The 22,234-nt window shown below is 38.8% G+C and overlaps 1 protein-coding gene across 3 annotated transcripts; it reads right to left on the reverse strand.

Annotated features, from left to right (window-relative positions):
• Positions 1–4,929: 4,929 nt before the first annotated feature.
• Positions 4,930–22,193, reverse strand: LOC110895436 (adenylyl-sulfate kinase 1, chloroplastic). 3 transcript variants are annotated; one of them, XM_022142754.2, is made up of 8 exons: positions 21,657–22,193; positions 21,441–21,584; positions 19,991–20,140; positions 19,795–19,913; positions 19,608–19,692; positions 19,464–19,510; positions 18,851–18,961; positions 4,930–4,948 (listed from the first exon to the last, which is right to left on the reverse strand). In XM_022142754.2, exons 1-7 carry the CDS (start codon positions 21,832–21,834, stop codon positions 18,863–18,865), a joined length of 822 nt encoding a protein of 273 aa, XP_021998446.1. In that variant the 5' UTR covers positions 21,835–22,193; the 3' UTR covers positions 4,930–4,948; positions 18,851–18,862. The 3 variants fall into 3 exon arrangements, with proteins under 3 accessions (XP_021998446.1, XP_021998445.1, XP_021998444.1); XM_022142753.2 differs by lacking the exon at positions 4,930–4,948 and adding an exon at positions 8,757–8,911; XM_022142752.2 differs by lacking the exon at positions 4,930–4,948 and having other exon boundaries at positions 18,587–18,961.
• Positions 22,194–22,234: the final 41 nt, after the last annotated feature.

Genomic DNA, 22,234 nt, shown 5'->3' on the forward strand with positions numbered 1-22,234 from the left:
CGCGTGTCCCACCTCAGAATATACTCCCGTATTAAAATTCCCTAGATTCAGTCTTACAGGTGAATATACTATATTGATATCTGTACTCTAGGTAGTGCGAGACCTTGAGAGCTCAGGTATGAACTACTGTTCAATCAAAGAGATGAAGGCTCGACTTTAGGTATGCCCCACTTAGGGATCTTCTTTACGACTGCACTTGATTTATATCTTTCGATATTTTTTCAATTTTTATGCAGAGGAAAAGCTTTTAAAGCGTGTAAAGTATTATACGAGGTCTAGGCCATTGCTGACGCAAAATCAGAAGACCAGGTATAATACCCCAGATATCAAACAATATAAACACCTAGTATCTCAAAATCTGGCAATCTCTCAAACAAGATTTAGGGGGTACCCATATATCCGAGAGATATTCCCCACGAGATAAGCAAGATATTGATATTTAGGTTTTTATCTCGAAATCAATCTACTAAATGTGTAAAAACCTACTGGCATATCATCAATGAGACCGTTTATCACATTTTAACTTTCTATATTTTTTGGCGTACTGTGATTGTCTGCTGATGTACTATCGTTTACACAAAAACTCATTTTCATTTTCTATTGTTTTTGGCTTTTTCAAATTTTCAAATGTTTTTGTATTTTCAAAATTTGTACTCCCCTCTAAAATTCAAAACATTTAAGAAAATTTTACAACTCGATGCAGATAACTTTGTCTCGCCATCCATTTTCTGCGTTACATGCTCTGTTTTGCAGAAAGTACCCTCATGATTTACAATACACTGATTTTTAACAATGTTAAAACCATTTAATCACTTGTGAATTAACCATGTTTGTTCAGCGGTGAGGGTTTCGGCATATTCAATCAACATATTTTTCAATTTTTTTAATTTTTAACAAATTTGAAAACAAACATATTTTTCATTTTCAATTTTTGACAGAATAAAAACATATTTTTGCTTTTTTTGATTTTTCTATTCTTAGGGTTTTTGAAATAGGGTTTATTTATGTACAAAAAATGAACAAACTCCTTGTTTTCACTTGCAGGGATCCGCAGCCTCTTCTTGTGCCATGCTGCTTCGGTACTGCTCTTTCTGACATTCATCCATTATCAGGAGCACCTGCACATTCAAACAACTCAATCATTTGAATAATGCAACCCAAGCCTATTTAGACTCAGGTAGCTGAACATAAATCTTTCCATGTAGAGCTGGATAATTTCTTTCATTTTTCTCAAAAACATCTTCATTTTGATTATCACGTACAGAAGTCATCTGTTTCTTTGCCACCTAAACTTGTCATTTTGAAACACTTTTTCGATAAATTCTTGATTCTGACAAATCAACTTTAGGTTTCCAGATTTCTTTTGGTTCAAACTTGGATGTTTTTGGCTTCCAAGTTTGTTTTGATATTGAAAAATCAAACTTTTGTTTCCAAATCTGTTTAGGTTCAACTTTGGGTGTCATTGGTTTCGGTTTCCAAGTTTGTTTTGATCCAAACTTGGTTGACTTCCGTGTTTCAACTTTCTTTTTCTTTCCAACATCAACAAGTTTCGGATTTGGACACTTGCGATGAAGATGTCCACTTTGACCACACTTAAAGCATGTTCTATTGGAAACATCTTTAACCTGTTGTTTTTGCTATTTCTTTTGAGCATAGAATTCTTCATTAGTCTGTCGACTAAATTGAAGTTCTTTCTCTTCTTCTGAACTTGTTTCGTGAACAAAGTTCGTCTTTTTCTGAGAATTTGTTTTTTCATATTGTTTCTTTTTATAACCCAACCCAGCCTTCATGTTTTTCTTTTTGTAACTAGGTTTGTTATGAAAGGTTTTCTTACTCTTCCTAACAAATTTTGAAATTTCAGATTTTTCAATTTCTACCAGTTTAAACACTTTATCAGTCTTATCCGAAATCACATTTTGAATCGGGACTTCAATATCTGAGAATAATTTTTCTGATCCAATCATGGTATAAGCCAATCCTATCAGATCATCATACGCATCTTTCTCAGATTTTGAATTTTTAAGATAACTCTCATGAAAACTTCCCTCATTTTCATTATGTGATTCAGACTTATCTGTTTTGGTAGACTCCTCTGTCAAAACACTTTCAACAACCTTACCTACTACCTCTGAATCATCAAGATCATCAGATTTGGTGTAAGTCACATCGATGTTATCAGGTAATTGGTCAACCATGTTTATTGCTTTTTCCACTTTTTCGCCATCATAGAATGTATAATTATTCTCCAACGGTGGTGGAACCTGATGATATTCTGACCCAATTCTCTTTTTGTTCTTTTCTGACTCTTTTCCATCGAGTATGATGTTGAAAATACGTTCTAAAATGTATGAAGAAGCATGATAACTTTGAAGTTTATTAACCAATTTTTCTTTTTCAGCCAGTTCTTGTTTAAGTTTGGCAACATCATCAATATAATTATTTAAAACCATTTGTTTTCCTTCATATCTGGCTTTAAGAAATTTTGTTGTTTTCTGGCATGCAGACAATCTATTATCCAGACTTTTGACTCTACTCTTCAAAGTTTCATAAGCTTCTTTTACTGTGTGACATGACAATTTCATTCCATCATATTCTTTTTGCAACTCTTGAATAGTTTTATCTTTTTTAACACATTCGTTGCAATCAGCTGAACACTTTTGTTTTAAAATTTTGTTTTCTTTTTCAAGATTTTCACATTTCAATGTCAGCTCTTCTTCTTTTTGTTTTAAAAATCTTTCATTTTCAAGCATTTCATTACATTTTTCTTTAAAAATTCTTTCTATTTTAGTAAACTCAATGTCTTTGAATCTTAGATTGTTATCCTTTTTAATACAAGAACTGCACTTTTTCATGCATTTCTTGCATTGTTCCTCAGTTTTATCTTTAGATTTATTTAACAATACAGAAGATTCAGTTTAAGTTATTACCTCGGTGTCTGGCACTTCGGCTTCTTTCACCGTCTGCTTCTGATCTTCTTTCTTCACATTCTGTTCTTCAGCAAGTGCTTCATCAACTAGCTTCTCATCAGCTTTCGTTACCTCAACCACCATCTTCTTACTCTCATCAACGATTTCCTCTACCGTCTTCTTCTTCTTTTCTAGACTGGCATATATCACCTTCCTTATGCCTTCCTCTATCTTTTCTCTGTATCTCGGAATCTCTTCGAGACCTTTACACCAAATCCCCACAGTTGGGATAGTAGCAACCAGTGCTTCAAAATCTACCTTGTCAGGATCAATTGTCGGGTTCCCTTTCAGATCAACATAACACTCTTTCTCTATACTCCATCTGGTTGCCCACTTTGCTTCCTTGTAAGCATCATACACGTCACTCAAATACATTCTTGCATGATGTTCCTCTCGGTTGTGTTTAAACTCAGCAACCAACGCCTTTTTCTCTTTTTCCTCATCTTTTATGTACTTACTCCAGTCAAACCCTTCTTTTTCATCTTCCTGAAACGTCACATAAGTTTTGTTTCTCTCTTTTGATGACGATCCTTCCTCAATCTGCTTTTGATTTGTTCTTGATGGTTGCTCATTGTTGCGATGATAGATGACCTTTTTGTAGTAATCCTCATGAAAAGGATTCACGCTATCATCAGCTTTGTTGTTGGTACATTCTCTTTTGAAGTGCCCCTTTTGTTTACAATTGTAACACGTAATTTTAGCTTTATCGAAACCTATCTTCATGTCAGGGCCTTCCCAACACTTTCTTCCAGTGATCTCCATGAACCGTTGAGCTCTTTTGATAACGCTAGCCATACACCACCTGATATCTATAAGCTCCATTTCTTCTGGATCTGCTTGATCGTAATCCTCCTTTGTCATATTCGGATTGCCAATCTTTCCTGCGATTAAACCTTCATAGGATTCCAGAATAGAGGCTAAGAAACTCATTTTCTGTTTAGCGAAATCAGGGTTTAGATTTGGAGAATCATTCCAGTTCTGACTTGGGTTGGTTTTGGATGATGAAGATGATGAATGATATCCCGAATCACAACCCGAAGATTTGTTCTTTGAAGACTCACCAGCATTATCAGTACTAAAGGCTGTACCAACCTTTGGTGACCGGTTATTCAGCAGCATACTTCATCGGAAGTATAGATCAACATTCTGCTGGTAACTAGAACTAGACATTTTATTTTGTTTTTGTAACTCTAGATCATATCCTTCTAGTTTCTCAATCAAACCATCCAACGACATTTCATCAAACTTGGCATCATTTTTCAACACAATCACAAACGTTTTCCAGTCTTCAACATGTGGCAATGTCTCAACCAATTTGTCAATAATTTCTTCTCTGTCTTTGTTGATTCCAAACCTCCCCATCTCGATTTTCAAATGACAGAATCTTTCTATCACTTGTCTAACAGTTTCGCCCTTCATGCAGCCAAATAGATCAAATTTCTTTTTCAGCAGAGAAATTTTGTTTTTCTTGATATCTTTACCTCCTTCTGCTTTCAATTTCAAAGCTTCCCACATCGATTTGGAAGTTTCACCATGTTGGAGTAAAAACAAAATGTCCTCTCTAACAGATTGTTGTAACAATGTTACCACTTTTAGTTCGTTAGAGTGGTCTTTCTATCAGTTTCTGAAAATTGTTTAATTATAAGTAATACATTTTGATCGTTTCGTGGTTTTTCATATCCAAACGTTAACATGATCCAACTATCATATGCATACGCTTTCACCCAATTTTCAGATCTTGTACTCCACCAGTGATAATCTTCGATATTCAATAGTTTCGGTGGCTTTTGATGGTTTCCGTAAACATTATCATGATTCAAACTCTCTGAAATAACCTTTGAAACCGATTTGTTCCGGGTGTTGCTTCAGTTGTTGTTTCGGACGTGAATGCGTTGTAAAACGTATTGTAAAACTCTTTGTCCATGCTTGACATCTTTGAATCACGCCTTGTATATCGCCTTGTATATCACCTTGTATATCACCTTCAAACAGATACAACAAACAATTGAGTAAAAAAATTAAACACTTAAACCAACTTTCCAAAAGATTTTATGGCTTGAACCGAGTATCAAATAAAACTCTTTTCGAATGGGCCTTGCTTTTGAATACACTGAATAGTATTTGAGTCTGACAGACAATATCACTGAATGGACTTATTTTCCGAACAGAGTTGTTGGGCCTGATGAACCCTAATCAGCGTATGAAATAATTGATCTGGATGGACTTCCGCCCGCATGTACTATAACTCGGATGAACTTGAATGACACGAATGTACTTATGTCCGGATGGGCCTTTGATAAAGCTCCGGATAGACTTGCTTGATACTTATGTTCAGATGGGCCTTTGATAAAGCTTCGGATGGACTTTTGACCCAACTAGTGAATGAACAATATCTCACAAATGAACTTGACTATTAACCAGTCCGGATGGGCTATTGAACTTCACTCGGATGGACAAAGGGGCTCGGATGAGTTTTTTTTATTTGAATGGCCCAATTATCTCAATGGTCTGATGGAATATAATTGGACCAAAAAGAAATCACTATCCACCGAATGATTTTATTGAACCAAAATTATTATCCAATAAATTTTCTCAAAATCATAAGACCACACGTGATTGTTTCTGAACATAATCTATTATCATTTGGACCGAGTAAACGAATGCTAATCCACTGTGTCAGATGATTCTTTTTAATTGGACCTTCATCAAATGAAATTGAAGATTATTGGGCCTGAAAGAATTAAATGTTATTGGACCTCAAAATCACGTTAATTCAAAATTAATGGTCCGGATGGACCTAATACATCGATACGGGCGAATGAACTTTGCAAATCTTCGGATGAACCAACATTATCTCATCCGCTCGGATGGCCAAACACAGTGGTCCGGATGGAGTTTTTAGTGGTTCAGATGGACATTAATTGGTCCTCATCCGATCGGATGAACAGTAACAGCGATGATCAACTTTATTTTTCGGACACAATTTTCTCAAATTAACACCTTTTTACTTAGAATTAAGCTCTAAAATTTTGTAGGATTATGAAAACAAGTATTGCGCTCATTATATCAAAAATCTATCCAATTTTAACCGCAAAATCATTGTTAATTTGATTTTTAAAGTTCAAAAAGTGTGAAAATGAGAAGATGTAGAAAAGTGACGAATCTGATGTAAATTCAACTCCGAATCTGATGAAATTTTGTGATAACTTGTATCTCTGATCCGTGCAATCGATCTCCCGCTCTGATACCACTTGTGAACGCGTTTTAGGATCGAATTTGACTCCCGAACGATTGCGAAGAACACGTACGGCGTGCGGAATCCATGCACGTGTGTGGATCTAACACAAGAACAAAATATAATGATGATTCTATTAGAAATCTGAAAATGTTTACACCACGAACCTCCTTGATCACTACTTTCTCTCTCTAGAATCTTTAGTCTCCAAAAGTAGCAAATGACAAAGTGGTAAAAGAAACACACCACACTCCTATTTATAGGCATCACTTAAATGAAGCTCTCCTCATCCCTCCGGATGAGGTTTTCTCCATCCGTCCGGATGGACATTCCTCCATCCGTCCGGATGGACTTCTCTCCTCTATTCTTCATTCTATAATCTTGTCTTTTTCTGTTTCTGCTACGATGTACGACTGACAGAGGTGATAGACATTATGCACTCACAAAGAGTTTCACAGATTGGTGAATTTACAGTCAAAGAAGGGTTGGATCCGGAAATGATCGAGATGGTCCGTGAAGATGGGCAACCAACGTTGTTGTGAAGGATGGTATGTCCACGACAAGATTAGGGGGGGTGATTGTTGTGCTAATTCTGTCATAGTTTAATAGTTAGAAGGGTTAACTAGTAAGTTTTATTTATGTAGTCAAATTTTCGGTAAAATATGGAGTCTTTATTTAGTTATTTAGTTTCCTATTTGAGTGGTTTAAGTTTCTTGTGTGCCAATGTTGGTTTAGTATAAATAAATAGTAAGTCGAGCGAGCTCGTTCACTCTTGTATTTTGGTGTTTTGTTTTAACCGATTTGGGTCTTTACTCGATACGATATGAATATCCGTCGTGTAGCACGGAGAAATCCCACTAATTGATTAAAAAGAACATATTTATAAGATAAATGATATAACTACAGGCAGGGGGTGGACTTAGGTTACGACCAAGAAGGTCAAGTTACCTTGTAATTTTTCTTTTCATATGCAACATATATGTTGATTTAGGGGTTGTTTGTTTAGCTCTTAATGGTTCTTACTAGTTCAGCACTTAATGGTTCAAACTATTTGTTCGCGAGCAGATGTCTGAATGGTTCAGACATTTACCTCTAAATAGTTAAGCATTATATTGAGTGGGTAAAGTTCTTGTACAAATAACCTTAACATACTAAACATACAAATTGAAGGAAAACTCAAAAAGACAAGGTGACATTTTTGTAATTATCAATAACCATCAAAGTTACTCTACAAATATACCTAAAAAACCTAAAAAAAAACTACCCCCCCCCCCCCAAAAAAAAAAAAAAAACCTAAAAAAACTTAACCACCCCCCTCCCCCCAACCCCCAAAAACCTAAAAAAAACCTAACCCCCCACCTCCCAAAAACTCTAAAAAAAAAAAAAAAAAAAAAAAAAAAAAAAAAAAAAAAAAAAACACACACACACACAAATTATTTTATTTTTTTAACATTTTTTATTAAAAAATCGCTGCTTTTAGTAGCAGCAAAAAAAAATTTTGCTAACAAAATGTAGCGATTTTTTAATAAAAAATGTTAAAAAAAAAAATTGTGTTTTTTAGGTATTTTTGGTTGAGTTCACATTTGTATAGTAACTTTGATAGTTGTTGGTAATTACAAAAATGTCACCTTGTCTTTTTGAGTTTTCCTTCAATTTGTATGTTTAATATGTTAAGATTATTTGTATTTGATCTTTTGCCTATATTGAGTTTGAATGGTTAAGACCTTGAATATGAATTGCTCAGACATTTGTCTCTAAACGGTTAAGCATTATACTGACTCTTAATAGTTCAGACTTCTTGCTGATTAAGCACTTAATGGTTCAACACTTAATCATTCAGAAGTTGACAAACAGCCCCTTAACTTGTAGATTTTGACATTAACCCTCTTAGCTTAAATATGTGACAAGATTAAAGAATTCCATCACCCAGTTTTGAAGCTGATACCTGACAATTCTAGTTATTATTTTTTTGGGCTACTTTTACATTTTTAATTGGGCTTCTTCTTGTTCACTTTCTCTTTTGATTGTGGGCTCTTTATATATTTTAGGTTGGGCTTTTATCTAATCCGAACATTTTCATAAATTCATTTTCTGCAAGGTTCATCAGGTCAATTCATACATAAATTCATTTTCTGCAAGGTTCATCAGGTCAATTCATATATTCTAAAATCTAAACTATGCTAAAATAGTTGACTTAATAAATTTTCATGATTAAGCTTTTTAATTGTTTAATTTTTGTTTTTGATCAGCAACTTGATAAACATACATAAATCGGAATCCTACAGAGAAAAATTATGGCTCTACCACTTGCTAAAGATGTATGTGGTTTTGTTCAATCAGTTTGCCAAACCAAAATGAGCGGGTTGGTTGAGTCACGCATTTAAGGTTTAAGTTTTAAAAGTTCATCTGCGTAACTAATTCTAAAATTAAAAATAAAAAAAGAGTTAATTACATAAATAGTTCATGCCGTTTGGCAAAGTCACACATTTAAGGTTTAAGTTTTAAAAGTTCCAAGTTTGGGTTTTTATAAAATTTTATTTTGTAACATGTTTGAGTTCTACCAAACACTCACGTTTTAAGAAAATATATTACATTTATATAAAACAACTATTTACAAATTATAAAAACCTTTGCTTTCCCGCTCACCCCTAAGTCTTCTTTGTCGCCCCCCTCATTCCGTTTACTTCCAAGACCGCCGCCCTCCCCACTCCTGCGACCATCGACAATATTTGGTCTTCAGTATCGGGTTAACCAAATTCTTTAACACAATATTTGGTCTTCATTTTTCGTTATGATTTATTGATTAGATTAGTTGATAGTTGACATCCAAATCGGAGTCATTCATAGGTGTGACACTTAACAAAACCGCTTGTAGTTTTGTGTAACATTAAATCCGATTTTTCAAGTTGTGAACCATGAATTAAAACGGTTTACTAAAATCCCTAAATAATAACATATACGACCTAAGGAATTGATGTGCGTAAAATATACGAAAATCAAATCAAACACGAACTATGCCAAGACCACCGTTCCATGTTGCCAACCGAACAACCTGGGTTTTAAAAAGCGTGCCTGAGGCGCGCCTAGGCGCGAGGCGCACTAAGGCGTAGGTCTCAGCGCCTCATGGCACCTGAGGCGCGCTTTTTCCACAAAACGCAAGAAAAGCGCATTTTCTTGGGTTTTTTTTTTTTTAGGTCTGAGGCACGCGTCTTATGTATTTTGGGTGTTTTTATGCATGAAAGTGTTGGACAATAGGTTTTTTGGCTTGTACATGTAGGTAAAATCATATAAACCTTGGTTATAACTATATTTTGGATAAGAGATGCTAAAAACCTATGGGATATATATATATATATATATATATATTTATATAATCTTCTTGAGCCTCAAGTACGAAAAGTCCAACGCTTTTACGCTTTGCGCCTCATTTTTAGACCTCGTCGCTTTTGTGCGCCTCTCGCTTTTTAAAACCAAGTGAACAACCACAAGTTTGGTGATCCCCCCACTCACGAAAATAAAACACATACCTATCTTGTGACAACCCGAATTCCCAAGATCCTTCGACCGTAAGACATAAGCTCCTTCGACAATCTTTCGGATATCCTTCGAACGAAAGACAGGAGATCTTTCAAGCTGAGACCTTTCGACCTGAGATCCTTCGACCTAAGATCTTTCGACCCAAGACCTCAACTTTCGGCCCAGTCTTTCCACTCAGGCCCAACCGGTTTGGCCCATTCCTTTCTTTTGATATGTATACGTAAGTTATCTAGGGAATTCACTATACTGGTTGCAAACCCTAACTTCCTCTCAAAAACCATCAACGGCAGTAACTTAAACATTATCACCGAAGCCTTCTTATTCTTGATTGTGCGACGGCAGTAGTCAAGGACCCCCCCCCCTCCCCTTCGTGGCTCTCTCTTGTGATAAGTGTTATCTTCTGGTTAGTACATTATCCTTACTTAATTCGAGTTCTTGTTGGTATTTGTGGGAATCATGACCAGCGATTGATGTTTGTTAGCATGTATATGTTCATACTTAGGATTGTTAATGTGACTGGATATGATTATTTGTGTTAATGTATGATGATCATATATGGCCTGCTGGTTTCGAGTGATGTGATGTTCGTACATATTGTTTCGTGATAGACGGTTACGGAAAGAGTTGCGTGTTAAGAATTGTTCATGTTGATTTGGATTAGGGTTCCTGTAAGATAGCTTAAACTTGCCTTGTTTGATCTATATGTTACTGATTGATTTGTTGATATTGTGTTAATTGAAAATTGTAATTAGGGAAAACAGTTATAATGGTCAACCGAATTAATTAGTGATTGTAACAATATTGCTTAAACTATGGAAACAACATAACAGCATGACCGAAAGATAACAATATGATCGAAAGATATGTGTGATCGAAAGTTATGTGTGAATCGAAAGATATGTGTGATCGAAGGATAGGTGTGATCGAAAGATATGTGTGAATCGAAGGATGACTGTGAATCGAAATATAATTGTGTGTCGAAACAAAACTGTTGACCGAAGGATAACTGTTGACCAAAGGATAACAGTTGACCGAAATATAACAGGTTTGGGCTTGATTAATTGGTATGCCATGCCTGCTGATGAATGTTAACACTTGTATTCGTGTACACTAGTTGATGATTAAATGTGAAATGATACGTGTTGTGCTGATATGCAAACTGACTGTTATGTGTAACTATCATAGGGCTTGGTAAATCACTGTTGTTAAACGAGTAAATAATTCTACCGAGCAAACCAAGGTGAGTTCACTACATTCGAGCATGCGTCCCAGTGGTTGGGGACAGTCAGTGGGTATCCCATGGGGGGATAAGTCTTTGGGTAAAAACGGGTATATTGGTTAATATTCTCACCTATCATCTTTTGTAAGTCCCTCATCGGGTATTAGTTAGTAGCGCTACTTAGGTTTGGCACCCTCACCCCGTGCCTGTAGAGGACGGAGGTGAACTAATGACCCAGTCTGGCCCAGTACTAGATAGGAGTACGTGGGAAGGGCAGTCATGTATTTCAGGAGCCGTCCGTGTTTGGAAATGAGATATTAACAATATTACTTGCATTGGGTATTGAACGGTTTTATACACAACGGGTAACAAACGTTTTCTAAAACTGTGAACTCGCCAGCTTTGTCTGATACACGTGTTACATGCTCGCAGGTCGTTAAGTATTTTGGAACGGGGAAGCTTGCTATCTGGGAGTGCTGGAGTGGTCATGGATCGAAGCTCTTAGATTGAATTACATTGGTTTTATGCGTTATTATGAAACAATTGCTAAACAACTTATTACATGCTTCCGCTACACAATTTTGAGAACTAATATTATGTTGACAACTTATTTTGGTAAAATAATGTCATGACTTATTTGAAAATTTATCATTGGTTCAATGTGATTGGTGGCTCGAACTCTGATGCGTAACACGCCTCGCGGGGTTTCCGCAGGTGAAATTTTGGGGGTGTTACAGTTGGTATCAGAGCCACTGGTTATAGTGAACTAGGTTTTAAAACGTTTTATAAAACCAGACTATAACCGAACAACTTCGAAAATCGATCATGACACTCAGCTCCAGATTGCAAGGTTCGCTTCTCTCTCACCTTATACATTACTTGTTTAACAGTCACACACTCACAACGTATATGAACTGAAACAATTAGCACCATAGTGACTTGATAGCGTGACCCCACACATCGGCTCATGCGAGCCATAGACCTGTGACATCATCTGTTGTGTTGTTTGAACGGGGGGGAAACTTTGAGCGCGAGCTAAGAAGCACTGAGATAAGCATGCAAATTGCCTTATTATTAGGGGTGCACACTTAATAATAACGCGGGGTGCATGCAAGTCCCAGTGAGACTTATCGAGCGTGAGGAGGGTTCTGCCCTACTATGTGTGAACTTAGTGGTACGTAAATATCAGTATGATACTTGACTCTCATCTTGTTTCGACTTCCAAATCGGTTCATTCCCAACTATAAGAAACATGAGTGAACGAGGACACGGACGTGACAACATCACCATGACTCAGGCTGAGTTGACCGACCTAATCAACACCCGCGTGGCTGAGGCTTTAGTAGCCTATCAAGCTGGTACGGAATGTACCAAGCATCCTTACCCCCATATAGTGTACACGGCTTTTCACTTCTACGATGCGAGTCCTAGCGAGGCTTAACAAGTGAAAAAGGGGTTCCGCACTGTTATTTGACTAATGTGGCACACAACAGCCTATAGGAGGCATAGCAGTGAGTGACTCTTACATGAACACAAACTTTTTGAAACACGAATTCTTCACTTCCCACCGAACTTTTACGAATCTCGAGGCTAACAAACATTACCGGAACACCCATCAGAACGCCTAGCAAACTGTGTAGGATGTTAGGTGCTTGTACGAACGTCCCTGAGTTGGATGTGGTAGCGTCGAATGAATGGTTATTACCTTCCTCACTTATCTTCATTTGTTTGGACCCAACACACTAACGCCCTAAACCTCGAAGTGCGATCACTTTTGCAACACTCTTGAAACACACTGGGAATAATTCGATTCACTTGCTGGAATGGTGGACAAAAGGATGAGTGTGGTATCCTACCGACTTTAGTATTTGGACGACCCCGATTACCAGCAACGGACACCAGCGAACTGACTTCAATCTAAAACTTAACTCTGGTCAGCGACTCGTGGGAGTCAGCTGTTACAAACCAATCTGAACTTTAGCAATGACAACCGATTTTAGTGTGGGATGTGTAAATTCCAACGCAACGAGTAGCATCTTGGAACTTGGCACGAAGTGCGAAGAGTGGTACATTGTGGTGAAAGAACGTGGCGTCCGGCTCCAAACGCCAACATTGGAGCAACAGTATTCGTGACAACCAGGTACTTGTAATAGTAGCCTACTGTATGGGAATGAAGGTGTTTTCGGCATGTATTGGACGTTGATAATTCAAAACGACCACAACCACGAGAGCGATGGCGAAACGGGAGGAATCCGCGTGACTGTAACAATTGCACCGGCAGGGGTGCTCACGGAAAGGAAGTTGGGATTGATATGGGCAACGATAGGACAATAACAACATGGTGGTTTGGTTGGGCGGTAAATCGCTTCTCCCTAATTCTGTTTAACCCTGATGATTCGCAAAACCAAACATGTTATGGAACTGGCTGATGGCAAGTCAACTGCGACCGCACATGTTAGTAGGACACAAACTCGACCTTACGGGAGACAGGCGTTCGACACCGGTCTCACTTTTACTATCCTCGGTGGTTACGATGCAGTAGTCAGTGATGGCTCATTAACTAGATAAATCGCTCAGACGCACTCTGTGGGAAGAAATTTAGCGTCACCTTATGCATTGAAGTCCCCGAGTAGTGAGAAGGTTAGCATCATGTCAGTAACGACAGCCCCGAAGGCGTCTATGAAAGGATGACCTTGCTGTAATAGCAACTAACCCTAATGATCAGGCTAATTGCGATGGGATTGAGGATCCATCAATTGTTGTGACCCATCTCAATGTGCAACTAGATGAACTTTCAGACCTATTACCGCAACTATTAGTTGGAAACACAGTGATCTCACGTTAAAGGAAGCCCCGAACACTCATACTCTTATCGCCTTGCACCGGGAGGGTTGCAATAACTGTATAAGCTACTTCGAGAACTGTTGGACAGTAGTTTTGGCAGACCTAGTTTCCGCTTGGGAAACCCCATTTATATCCGTGGAGATAAACCATTTCATACGCGCACTAATTATCGAGAACTCAACAGAGTGGCAACCAGGGACCGTTTGCCCGACCATGTATTGGCAAGTTTATCGACGAGTTGCGAGAGTCAAGCTTCCATACGAGGATTGGCTAACGAATGAACTATCGTTAGACGGAAGTCCAATAGAATAATGCTTTTATAACAGCACATCAAACACAATACGGCCAGCGCGACTTCGTGCACCATGACCATTGAGATAATCAACACACCAGCAGCTCATGGACCACAAGAATCGACCGTCTTTATTGATGACGTTTTGAGTCATTCCCAGGGGGAAGGGACATTATGGACGACATCCGTAGCTTATCTCGGAGCTCCTGAGGGAAGAGTCATTACGTGTGAAGTCTGGTTGAATGTAACATCTAGACTTGAGGTATGTATTTGATCATGTAAACAACGAAGTGGGAATACGTGTGGATCGTGCTAGGATTCATTTTGTTAGGAACTGATTTGGCACCCAAGACCCCTTCGAGGGTACAACCATTTCTTGGTTTCAGTGTATGCTGTTGTAGGTTCATCACATGACTTGCAAATATCGCGAAGCTTAACTTCCTTAAGCGCAGCAGAGTGTTGTGTTCGTGAGGGACAGAACAGGAGAACGTCTTTTCACCTTTCTAATTCCGACGCTTCAACGTACTCAGGATCGTCTTTACCTGAGGGTGCAAGTGACCTAGTGGTATACCACGATTGTTCGGATCAGAGTTCCAGTTACACGCCAATGCGATACGAGGACGTGACGGCTTACGTAATGGAGTTACAAAGAAGAACAGCACGACACACACAACCGGTGGTAGGAATCGTGATCTCTGGATTCACTTGGAGGCATTACTTGGGCGGTACCGAACGCGTTACTTAGACCGATCACAAGGGCCTCCCGTGTACCCTGGCTACGAAAGAAGCTTTATCAGTTGATGAGAACACTGGATGGAATTCTTGGATGATTACGACCGTGAGACCTGAACGTACATGACTTTGCAGTTCGCTATCCACCCTAACCCACCTGACCAGACTCACCTTGTTCGAAGTGAAGACCTGATGGAGGAGAATTCACAAGCTGGGTTCATGCAAGCCATGGAGAAGCAACTTTTGGCAAGGCGGACGATATTCGTTAGCTCATGGAACAAATGTGGATCCCACTATGCAGCAACTGTATGGAACTCATACTGAGCAAGGCACACCGACTCCGACGTTTCAGTAGTCTGGACTTGATAGCAGATGTTAGGATTTTAAGCCTCGTATGAATGACCGGGCAGGAAGGCCCCATAGCACTACACACGAACGATGTTGGACATGTGCGAAGTTAGAGTGGAACACCGGAAACCTACTTGTTGGGGCAGTAACCAGAAACACCCATGTGGAAACAAGAACAAACACCATGAATTTGTCACTGGTTTACTTAAAACTCAGAACGGAACCGATATCACCTGGTGATCGTCAATTGTCTCGCGAAACCAGCACACTCTCTTGCAATCAAGAAAACTAGCGGGTCTTCACAAGCTGTGGGTGTTCTTCTGAGAGAGGCGTTCTCAGGCATGAGGTGCCAACTTCTGTTACTTCTGATATTGGAGCTATACCTGATTTATGACAAGCAATACACGATATCCTCGGCTTACGTCTAGGCACGAACATCTCGTATCACCGTGGGGCAACCGATCAGAGTAAGCGAACCCTCCTTGCTCACGAGGACATGCTGTGAGCATGTGTATGGCTAACTTTAGTAGAACTAGAAGGACGCTTATCCTTGGGTGAGTTCTACAGCAGCTGTTACCGTATTAGTATGCATATAACCTTGTTTGAGGCATCGCTTGGACAGTAACGCTAATCTCCTTGTTGAATGAAGGTGAGTGATAACCTAATCACAGGTTCAGGACTTGAGCTCAAAACTCTTGAAGATTGTTTAGATCGGAATTGTTGGATAGCAATGCGTAACTGTTAGGGAAAACTGATGAGCTTAAGAAACTCTGGGAGTTTGATGGGGACGAACGTGTCATGATCGAAAGTGTCACCCCAGGAGAGTGCAGTACACTATAGTAAACATGGTAATCTTAGTTTTCGACGCGTGGGAACATTCGAATTACTAGAATGAAACTGTGACATGGCTCACAAACCCGGACTAATTGATGGGGTGGGATAACAGTCGTAATAGTATGTATGACATGGATGTGAGACTGTGTTGCCTGATGAAACCCTTATGATACCTTTGTCGAAATCTGAAGTCATCGGAACGGTTGTATTTATCAGAGAACCTATCGAAAACACGGACTAAGGAGTCAAGGTCCGCTAGCATAAGTTGTATGACAATAGTGTGGATTTGTTAAACCTCAATACGTGGACCGAAGTTTGCATAGGAATGTAAGGATCCGTTGAAACTTCAATACCCTCAATGGTTCAAGAGGTGGAACCAACCATGATTATCACTGGTGAATTTCAGGACGAAATTCCTCTTCAAGTTGGGGATGATGTAACACCTGGGGAAAATCCGCAGCAATCTTGATTGTCACTTCACTCGTACTTACTTGTCAAATTTCGGGACGAAATTTTCTTCAAGTTGGGGATGATGTGACAACCCGAATTCCCAAGATCCTTCGACCGTAAGACATAAGCTCCTTCGACAATCTTTCGGATATCCTTCGAACGAAAGACAGGAGATCTTTCAAGCTGAGACCTTTCGACCTGAGATCCTTCGACCTAAGATCTTTCGACCCAAGACCTCAACTTTCGGCCCAGTCTTTCCACTCAGGCCCAACCGGTTTGGCCCATTCCTTTCTTTTGATATGTATACGTAAGTTATCTAGGGAATTCACTATACTGGTTGCAAACCCTAACTTCCTCTCAAAAACCATCAACGGCAGTAACTTAAACATTATCACCGAAGCCTTCTTATTCTTGATTGTGCGACGGCAGTAGTCAAGGACCCCCCCCCCCTTCGTGGCTCTCTCTTGTGATAAGTGTTATCTTCTGGTTAGTACATTATCCTTACTTAATTCGAGTTCTTGTTGGTATTTGTGGGAATCATGACCAGCGATTGATGTTTGTTAGCATGTATATGTTCATACTTAGGATTGTTAATGTGACTGGATATGATTATTTGTGTTAATGTATGATGATCATATATGGCCTGCTGGTTTCGAGTGATGTGATGTTCGTAAATATTGTTTCGTGATAGACGGTTACGGAAAGAGTTGCGTGTTAAGAATTGTTCATGTTGATTTGGATTAGGGTTCCTGTAAGATAGCTTAAACTTGCCTTGTTTGATCTATATGTTACTGATTGATTTGTTGATATTGTGTTAATTGAAAATTGTAATTAGGGAAAACAGTTATAATGGTCAACCGAATTAATTAGTGATTGTAACAATATTGCTTAAACTATGGAAACAACATAACAGCATGACCGAAAGATAACAATATGATCGAAAGATATGTGTGATCGAAAGTTATGTGTGAATCGAAAGATATGTGTGATCGAAGGATAGGTGTGATCGAAAGATATGTGTGAATCGAAGGATGACTGTGAATCGAAATATAATTGTGTGTCGAAACAAAACTGTTGACCGAAGGATAACTGTTGACCGAAGGATAACAGTTGACCGAAATATAACAGGTTTGGGCTTGATTAATTGGTATGCCATGCCTGCTGATGAATGTTAACACTTGTATTCGTGTACACTAGTTGATGATTAAATGTGAAATGATACGTGTTGTGCTGATATGCAAACTGACTGTTATGTGTAACTATCATAGGGCTTGGTAAATCACTGTTGTTAAACGAGTAAATAATTCTACCGAGCAAACCAAGGTGAGTTCACTACATTCGAGCATGCGTCCCAGTGGTTGGGGACAGTCAGTGGGTATCCCATGGGGGGATAAGTCTTTGGGTAAAAACGGGTATATTGGTTAATATTCTCACCTATCATCTTTTGTAAGTCCCTCATCGGGTATTAGTTAGTAGCGCTACTTAGGTTTGGCACCCTCACCCCGTGCCTGTAGAGGACGGAGGTGAACTAATGACCCAGTCTGGCCCAGTACTAGATAGGAGTACGTGGGAAGGGCAGTCATGTATTTCAGGAGCCGTCCGTGTTTGGAAATGAGATATTAACAATATTACTTGCATTGGGTATTGAACGGTTTTATACACAACGGGTAACAAACGTTTTCTAAAACTGTGAACTCGCCAGCTTTGTCTGATACACGTGTTACATGCTCGCAGGTCGTTAAGTATTTTGGAACGGGGAAGCTTGCTATCTGGGAGTGCTGGAGTGGTCATGGATCGAAGCTCTTAGATTGAATTACATTGGTTTTATGCGTTATTATGAAACAATTGCTAAACAACTTATTACATGCTTCCGCTACACAATTTTGAGAACTAATATTATGTTGACAACTTATTTTGGTAAAATAATGTCATGACTTATTTGAAAATTTATCATTGGTTCAATGTGATTGGTGGCTCGAACTCTGATGCGTAACACGCCTCACGGGGTTTCCGCAGGTGAAATTTTGGGGGTGTTACATATCTCATGCCATGCTTCTTACCTTGATCATACAATTATACTAGCAGCATGGTGGGAGTAACATGCATGTACTTAAAGATAAACATAAGGATTAAGGACATAATAATTCATCTTATTCTCAAAAGGATTCTGTACCATAATAATTAATTAATTTACAACATTTGTAATCATGACCCTTATTTTCATCTAGCCATACACAACAATCAATGACACAAGAACACTAACTACCAGTTAACCGATCGGTTAACTGAGAGATTATCAACAGAAATGAACAAGGAAACGAGCAATTTCCTCGAGACACGACAGTTTATTATGAGTTTGTGTTTGAAACATATGCACATGAGAAATTTCTTACCTTTATCAAAGGTTATGCTTGCAAATACCCTTTTGCATCCAGATAACATACCACTTTCTCAGCCATAACCTCAGGTGAAGAACACACCTCACCTTCCATTTGTATTACTATCTGCACATTTCAATTTTAACTTTGAGTAAAATGCCATTTTTGTCCCTGAGGTTTGGCCAGTTTTGCGATTTTCGTCCAAAGGTTTGTTTTTCCGCATTTGGATCCAAAAGGTTTGAAATCTTGCCATTTTCATCCAGCTCGTTAACTCCATCCATTTTTCTCCATTAGGCAAAGGGTAGTTCCGTCTTTTTTTATAACTTAAAGGGCAATTCAGTGTAATGGATTCGGTCGGGGGTATTTAAAATGCTTGTACATAAAGTGAAAAAGACCAAATCGCCCTTCAAGTTAACAAAAAAAGACGAAAATAGCCTGAGTTAACGGAGAAAAATGAATAGAGTTAACGAGCCGGTTGAAAATAGCAAGATTTCAAACCTTTTGGATCCAGATGCGGAAAAACAAACTTTTGGACGAAAGTCGCGAAACTGGCCAAACCTCAAGGACGAAAATGACATTTTACTCTGCTTGAAATTAAAGATACATATAATGTTAAAGGTAAGCATACCTCAGAATTTAGGGGTGCTTCATACGGGTCATCTACACCAGTAAAACCTACATAGATGATAGTATAAAACGTAAACCGTCGCTTTTAAAACTTTAGAATAAACAAACAGATAACAAAAGACAAACTGAAATTTTCATAAATTACCTTCGATCTTTCCGGCACGCGCAAGCTTGTATAGACCCTTCGGATCCCGGGCCTCGCAAACATGTAGAGGCATATCCATGAAAACCTATTAATCACATTACATGCTAATCGTTATAAAAATGCAAAAAAAAAAAAAAAAACTCATCAAAAAAGTCCATTTTTTAGGTATAAGATGATTATAATCTACCTCAATGAAATCTCCATCTGGAAGTATGGATCGACAAGCATCGCGATCTTTTCTGTAGGGAGATATTACGCTAGCAATGCATATAACTCCAGCATCCGAGAACAACTTTGCAACTTCTCCTAAAAATTCATAAAATAGCACAATTATATATTACTATACAATCAACACAGTAAAATTTAAGTATTATTGAACTCACCGATTCTTCTTATATTCTCTGCGCGATCTTGTGGTTTGAAAGTAAGATCACTGTTGAGACCATGCCTGATATTATCACCGTCAAGGACGTATGTCAGCTTCCCTCGCGAATGCAAAGCGCGTGTTAATGCACAAGCCAATGTGCTTTTACCTGAAGTTGCAGTAATGCAGTTACAATTCGATAGTTGGTTAATTATATAAACAAGATTTAAAAATGTTAAGTTTTTTCATGATGAAATTGGAAGTTGCATATACTAAAACCATATATAGATTAACTAGGACACTGTATATGCATTCACTTCAGAACCAAGAATATATTTAGATACACGAGAATCACATAATTCGCTTGTACCTTTTGCTTTAAGATACCTACACCACTATCTCATTAAACCATCATTTTGCTAGGTACACTTGCTTTATGCAGTTCTTGCATATCTCTAATTCTCAACATAAAACTATTCTAGTAAAATGTGTCCCTATGAACCTCATAATCTTAGTTCACAATGCCGTTCTCGCAGTTCTCAACATAAACCGATTTCTAAAACAACGCAACAAACATCATAACTTAAGCTCAAAATTAATCATCATCAACCAAATATATCTGAAGGGGTATGGTATCAAATCTCGCGCCAAGCCGGACACGAGTGACCATCACCCAGCTCGAGTACTCCCACCAACAAGGACTTATCTGCGTCCGTGCGGGCACGCGCGAACCCAGTTGACCGTTCCAATCGGTCTACTAATGAGAAGACTTACCTTGTGTATGGAAACGGCTGTTTTCGTCACAACAAGGGATGCGGTAACAACCGCTGTTGCCGCACATAGCGATGCGGCCCAGCACCGCATCCTATCGTCGACACAAGTGGGACTGACACTTTGACTTAACTGTCCAAACCAGCAAGTGGCATTGACAACAGTCAGTTGTCCAGCCCACATGTATGCAAAGGTGGCACACAGACTGACAGCCACAACAGGACGTGGCATCACCCCAGGAAGCGTCCAACACTTCCGTGACCTGCGCTTCTGACACACCTGCAAAGGGCTGCGCGTTGTCAGTCTAGCCACTCAATTACCCTCCTTCACTCTTCGGCTATAAATACCCATCCCGGACCAGGTTTGAGGTAAGGCTAATCTGCTCTCTCTCACACTTACTACAAACACACACTTTGCTCTCAAGCAAATACTGATTCTCACGCCGGAGAGTGGTAACAAGGAGCAACCCCCCACCCCCTCCTCCTTGTTACGAGTAACGGTGTGTTTCCTTGTACAGGAGACAGGTTAGTGGACGGTCCAGCCATCGATCCTCGGAAAGAAGGGATTAACCCTACTTGACGAGACCAGTGAATTAACCTCCCCGGTTAACCACTATTTCATCAATATCTAACTTAAGAAGCTCAAAAACCGAAAAATTGATTATGTTGATAACTAACTTGTATAATCAACTAACTAACCTGAACCACTGAGTCCAGTAATCCATATCACACAACCTCTTTGCTGCAGCAACTCCTGCCTATCAATTTTCTCCACAGAACATTTATGCCAAACAATATTCATCGATTTACCTCCCTTGCTCAAATTTTCATTACAAACAGAACCTGTATTTCACAAAACATAACATTCAAATAAACAACACAATTTGAATCACCAGACAGAACTGCTGACGTCACCTTCATTCGAATTGATTTCAGTGCTGGTTTTCAATGAAGCCTCCTTCCACTTGGCTGATACGAATTTCGACCACGCTGACGTCACGTTCTGACGGCAACTTAACGGAAAGTTCGCGAACCCTACCTTCGTCGATTTCGCTCTAACGAAGTCAATTCGGAGTGAATAGTTAATAATCATCGGAATAATTTAGCGCGCGAAATTTCAAATCTACAGAAATTGGTGTGAATTTAACCAAAATTGAATCGAATTGAATGAAACTGGAGATTTGCGAGGGATATTTGAATGTGGAGATTGTGTGAAATAGGTTGGAAAAATGATTGATTGATGAAGTGAAGAATTGGTGAGTGTGAATGTTGGAGTATTAAGTGGTTGAGATTGAGAAGAAGAAGAAGAAGATGAAGATCTCCATTGTTACAGATCTTCGATCAGAGTTTATTATTATTGTCGCAGCTCATATGTAATGTAATGTTTCTTTCCACTGGTAATAAAATCTGATGAAAATATAAATATTAATCCACCACTACCTTCGGTGTTTTAGTTTTATAAAATAGTAAACTGGAATTGTTTAAGGTAGGTC

Source organism: Helianthus annuus, chromosome 12 (genome assembly GCF_002127325.2).
Source record: "Helianthus annuus cultivar XRQ/B chromosome 12, HanXRQr2.0-SUNRISE, whole genome shotgun sequence".
NCBI classification, from domain to species: domain Eukaryota; kingdom Viridiplantae; phylum Streptophyta; class Magnoliopsida; order Asterales; family Asteraceae; genus Helianthus; species Helianthus annuus.